This window comes from Solanum lycopersicum, chromosome 1 (genome assembly GCF_036512215.1).
Source record: "Solanum lycopersicum chromosome 1, SLM_r2.1".
Classification (NCBI taxonomy): domain Eukaryota; kingdom Viridiplantae; phylum Streptophyta; class Magnoliopsida; order Solanales; family Solanaceae; genus Solanum; species Solanum lycopersicum.
Window position 1 is genome coordinate 84,551,317 of NC_090800.1, and position 5,572 is coordinate 84,556,888.

The 5,572-nt window shown below is 33.1% G+C and overlaps 1 protein-coding gene across 1 annotated transcript; it reads right to left on the minus strand.

Moving 5' to 3' along the window:
* Positions 1-337: 337 nt before the first annotated feature.
* On the minus strand, positions 338-4,749 carry LOC101249021 (kinesin-like protein KIN-14U). Its single transcript, XM_004230091.5, has 10 exons — positions 3,517-4,749; positions 3,345-3,428; positions 3,070-3,231; positions 2,875-2,981; positions 2,604-2,785; positions 2,345-2,509; positions 2,033-2,251; positions 1,783-1,820; positions 1,392-1,519; positions 338-1,308 (listed from the first exon to the last, which is right to left on the minus strand). Exons 1-10 carry the CDS (start codon positions 3,716-3,718, stop codon positions 700-702), a joined length of 1,896 nt encoding a protein of 631 aa, XP_004230139.1. The 5' UTR covers positions 3,719-4,749; the 3' UTR covers positions 338-699.
* Positions 4,750-5,572: the final 823 nt, after the last annotated feature.

Genomic DNA, 5,572 nt, shown 5'->3' on the forward strand with positions numbered 1-5,572 from the left:
TTATCCCTTTTTTATGTACTACTAAACATAAAACATGTTTATTTTTGTGAAAATGAATACTTTTGGTCCAAGTTAAAACTGAATCTACAAAACCAACATATCTAGGGTAAAAAATTAAGGGAACGATATAACTGAAGTTCCATTATGAATTAAAAATGAACACAACTAATTTCTCGAAATACTTGTCACCTTCCCACCACACATGTATGAATAACTCAGACACATTGGGTTTCTCTTTGAATTGGTTAATGAAACCAAATGATATTCACAGATCACTCAAAGATAATATTGCATATGGTAAATCTAAACTAATACAATATATAGAAGAGGAGGAGCAAACTTCAATAGTCAGTTTTTGTTAATACATTCTGAACTGTATGGTTACAACATGAATTGAAAAGTTTTTTCCATGCACTTGCTTCACACTGTCAAAACAACATGACATTTTGATGTAAACACACAAGCCTAAAGAAACCATTCTTTCTGCAAAGTATAAAGTTAATACTATCTCAAGAAATGTCACACCTATAACACATGAACCCTTGAAAGAATTTCTCTCGTAGTCGATCTTGAATCACTTCCAGACCATAAAGAAAAATGAAAACAATGGCAGTAGCAGCAGCAACACCAAACCAAAGTCAAAACACCAAAAGGGAAAAAAAAAAGAAGCTAAGCACCTTTGATCAACTCTTGTAATAGTTAGAGAAGATCAGACATCCTTCTTCTGTGGTGAGCTAGTGGTTTTCTAGGTTTTGGATCCGAGGGCGCCATAGTCTTGCTTTGTGGTAGGATAGATGGCTTAATATCTGAATCATCACCATACTTAATGTCCCCTGCCATGGTATTAGTTTCACTATAACGTGATCTTTTATTTGAAGTCCGTAAGTGAGCTTTGAAACGACGTTCAAAGCTATTTGATTGTGAACCAGAAATTTGCATAGAGCTCCTAGCCCATGATCTCACACTTTTTGGTCTGCTATGGATTTCCTTTTCTGCTGTAGTCTCTCTTATTCGACTGGCAACCGTGGAACTCATGAATCGAGGCACCGAGCTATTGACATTTGTTTTTAGTCCCTTCTCAGAGTTTCTTGGAGTTACTGTGATTTCAGGGACGTTTTGCTTTGGGGTTATAGGAAAGGTTTCTTCATCTTCAAGTGGCTGATATCTCTTCATGAAAAGCCTTTTGTTTTCACTCAATAAAAAATCAGCCTTCTGTATTTGAGTACAAAGTTCTGTACATCCTTCTTCAGCTTCCTTCATTTGCTCCTCAAGCTCCGCGATCCTCTTTTCTTTTTGCTTCTTTGATTCCTAAAGGAACGCAAAACAATAAATAAGGTTAAGTCGCAAGGTCATCAAAGACGATACAAAAAACTGGTAAAAGAGAGGCTTACTTCTGAGAGCTCTCTATTGCATTCCGCTGCTCTTGCTCTCTTTGCAAAGGTACAGGAGCATGTTGTTTCTCCAACATCCTCTTCGTATGGACTAACATGGACTACCATCAAAACTTTTGATTTATCACCTAAAGCGGTAAGTTCAAAGAAATAAGTTATGAACAACTTAACATTTTTAGATGTCGAAGTACCAAGGCGAACAAGAGAGTTTTTTACATCAAAAGCCAACAAGTCAAAATTTCAAGATTCCTTATAACTCCTAGTCACTGAGTGGATACAACAAAATATTGCGCTACTGCTACCACAACAATATCATTGTCCAAAATGTGAAAATTATAATAGTTCTGACATGCATGCAAGAAAATGGCTTTTCAGGAATGAGAGTATTTACCTAAAGAATCCTTGAGCACTTGTGTCAATTTGCTATTTCTGCAATCAAAAGTTGCAACTTCATTAGTTAATGGAAAGCACCACTTCCAAATATTTACTCACATAGCTCCTCAAGCTTTTTCTATCGAGCAGTGTAATAGTGGAACAGAATAAAACTCTAGCAAGCAGAACACTGAGAAAGTGCTACCAAAATGCAGACATGAAAACCAAATTCCTTTTACGAACTAAGAAACTCGAACATATTCACCTACCTATAAGGAACGTGGCCTTTCTTTCTTCTAAGAGCTGCAATAACATCACCAAGTGCAGAAAGAGAGAGATTTATTGCCCTCCCCTCGTCAAGGGTTTGTCCAGTAGCTCCTGTTTTAAGTAGGCGCTCACTCCCTCCAAGATCAACCATCCACAATTTGCTTGCTTCTGCTTTACCTCCCAAAGTATCCCCATAGCGATATATACTGATCCTCGTCAAGCTAAATACAAAAAAATAAACAGATAAAGTAACTGTTGAACCAAAGCAAACCAATTAAAGATGAGAAAGACTTCTACACAAACTGGACACCCACCAATGCGATCTGCTGGATGTTTCATTTACATTCGTCCATGATGTGGACCTAACTCGCCTCCCCTTATGATACCACCATTTTGCTTTTGTAAAATTAGAGATTTCTACCTCAGTCAAACCATCGATTTCAACTGATCCTTTTGAATCTGTTTGAATATTTAGATTGCTGTAATAGTGTTAGCCAAACTATACCAGGAAATTCCAAGTGGATCATCAAATTACAACCTCCTTTATAAGGAAGGACAAGATATGGTAATTACCATCTCGATGCAGTGTATTTACGACTGGAAGGCCTTGGAGCAAGCAAATCCCTTATACTGCCCAAATAGACTTCGAGCATACTAATCGAAAATGTAAATGAACTCGAGCTATCTGAAGAGGAAAGGTTATAAAGCTCCTGAAGAACACGAGGAATGATCCCTGGAGACTCTGTGATTCCCTCCTAAAGAACACAAGAAAAACTCCTAGATCATTTCTATAAGTACTCTTCATGACAATGTCACAAATACCAAGTAAGTCAAGATAACTAACCATAGTATATGTCTTGCCAGTTCCAGTTTGTCCATAAGCTAATATACATACATTGTGCCCATCAAGTGCAGATCTGATAATTGGATCAACCTCAGCAAAAACATTTTCTACAGAATGTTCAAGCATAACAAATGCATTAACTAAATTTCTTAGGGAACAAGATTAGTCAACTTTTAACACATAAATATTACCAACCTTGGAGTGATTCCTGAGGGAAAACCTTGTCGAATTCAAATTCTTTCCTGCTTCCACCAGATCTTACTACAATCTTCTCCGATTCAACAGAAATCGGCTGATGAGTTCTCTGTTTATCTGTTGGAGAAAATGGTCTAACTCGGGAAAACACCCGAATGCAACCTACATTTGGAAATATTAATGTCTCTCATTCAGAACACATAAATGAAGGAAGGACAAAAATGTATTCAATTTAGAAGATCTCAAATAAAGTAAATATACAAACAAGAAATCACCTTTAATGTCTAGTATCTTATTCAATGCCTCTCTTCTTTTTTCATCCAAAGATCTCTCTTTATGCCTCAAACTCGCAATTTCACCTGCAATACCATAAGCAACAAAAGAAAGTTCAAATAATGAAAATTTTAAATCTCAGTCAAATGACAAACAAATCCCAAGAAAAAACACCTTCTAAATTCAAAATCATCTGCTCAAGCTGAAACTTTTCATCTTCTTGAACTACATTGACATCTGTGAAAGTTGAAGGAATCTCTTGGGAAGGCTCATCATCCTTGGAATCTGGATTTGATACTATTGGAGAAGAATTCTCCAAAGCTTTCCCATTTTCCAAAGGCAATGGCATATTTTCATCTTCAGTAGAAATAAACATTGCTCTCAAGCCCTTGAAGAATACATAAAAGAATAGGCTTCTTTCTCAAGAACTTATGCGAAATTTTTCTCAAAAAAAAAAAGAAGCCAAATCTTGAAACGATCAAAATTTAATCTTTCTCAATAAAAAAAAAACAAATCTTAGAAGAACCAGATGATCGAAATCCAATCTTTCTCAAGAAAAAAGACCAAAACCCAGATAATAAAATCCAATCAGAGAAAAGGCCAAATCTTTTGGTCAAAAATAGTCAAAAATTCTTCAACACAAATTTGGATTCTTGCTCAAATGACACTACAGCAGAAACTGAGCTGACCCACAAGAAGATGCTGCTAGATCGACCAACCAAGAACCCCTTTAACAATAAAATATAAACAATGGTTGGGATTCTATGAATAGTAAAATATATAAAGAAGTAAGATTGAAGCTACATCTGTTAAATAACCCCAAAAAAGAAAAAGGAATCCAAAGAATAAATGCAGGAAGAAAGAAAACAAAAAAATGGGACTAGTTTTTTTTCCAGATATCCTATAAGTTAGAACCATGAAAAGAAACAAGGCCTAATCTCTCTCTCTCTTAATTAAAGCTTGTCATAATTATGAAGAGAAGTTAAATACTCTATTAAAAGAACATTTTTCCTTGATCTAAGGGTTATCAATTTTCTTTTAAAAAAAAAAAACTTTTTTTTTTCTGTTTTTTCAATTTTTCAATGATTGATCACTCCATGAAAACTCTTTGATAAAGGTGATGAAAAGCTTTTTAGACAGTTAGGCAGTTAATTTGACTAAAATGAAACATTTGGAAAAAGAAGAAAAATTTGTACGTGAAGGAAAAAAAATGGTTTTAGGGAAGAGGAGAACGTGAGGAGCTGGGAACATTTAAAAGTAAGCATTGAGAAAAAGTTGTATTTTTTTTTAATTTTATAGTAGTATATGTGGTGAGAGATATTATCCTTAACTTTGAATTATTGAATTTTGACAAAACCTAAGTGGTGGTGAAGACGTGAAATGTTCTCCACATAGGGAGCGTTTCCCTCGGGGTCTTATCCGCCATATCGATTTAATAGTATTGAACTTTGATATTGAATATATAATGAAATTTGTTTTCGTATTTTTCTTATAAAAAAAGTAGCGCCCAATTTTCTAAAATTAAAAAAACAAAAACATCTCGATAAAAGTTTATCATCTCACGATTATTAAGAGATCTATCTAACAAGAGGAAAATGATAAAAAGGAAAAGAAAATGATAAAAAGGAAAAATCCTTTGTGTCAGGTTAAATATGTTGTTTTATTTTTTAAAATATTTTTATTCTTTTAACATTAATATATTTTAATTAAAAAAATAATTTATTTATTTAAAAAAATATATAATTTTTAAAATTCTGATCATTTAGCATTTATTTATGATAAAAAATGGTTACGTAAAATTTGATAAAGTTCAAAATAGTTTCTTGAATATATGCGGACTAATTTTGATTGAAATTTATTGAGAAAAAAATAGCGAAAACTTATAGTTAGTGATACAATATTTATGTTTTTTTGTTATTTTCCTATTGTTACTATTAGAGCTTGATAAAACTTTTTAAAATGTAATTTTCTATTATTTCTATATCTTTTTTTGATGTCTAGTATATGAACTTGTGTTGCATATTAGGAATTTGATGAGATTTTTTATATTTATAATTTGAACATCTTTTTTCATAATTTTTGTCTAATCCAACAAATTAAGTTTGTTAAAAAGTAATTGTTACTTTTGATAAATTTAAAAGACTATAAATTAGAATCATAATGTATTCTGAATGAAACTATTTTGAACGTACTCTAAACGCAAGGGACCGTTTCGTCATTTTTTTAAACC

Bases quoted from the DNA above. Each gene is read 5' to 3' on its own strand.
- LOC101249021 (XM_004230091.5), bottom strand. From the start codon at position 3,718: ATGTTTATTTCTACTGAAGATGAAAATATGCCATTGCCTTTGGAAAAT. The intron at 2,982-3,069 runs GTTGGTAATATT...AACATTCTGTAG, and splicing joins CCCTCAGGAATCACTCCAAG to AAAATGTTTTTGCTGAGGTT. The intron at 1,309-1,391 runs GTAAGCCTCTCT...GCGTTCCTTTAG, and splicing joins GCAATAGAGAGCTCTCAGAA to GAATCAAAGAAGCAAAAAGA.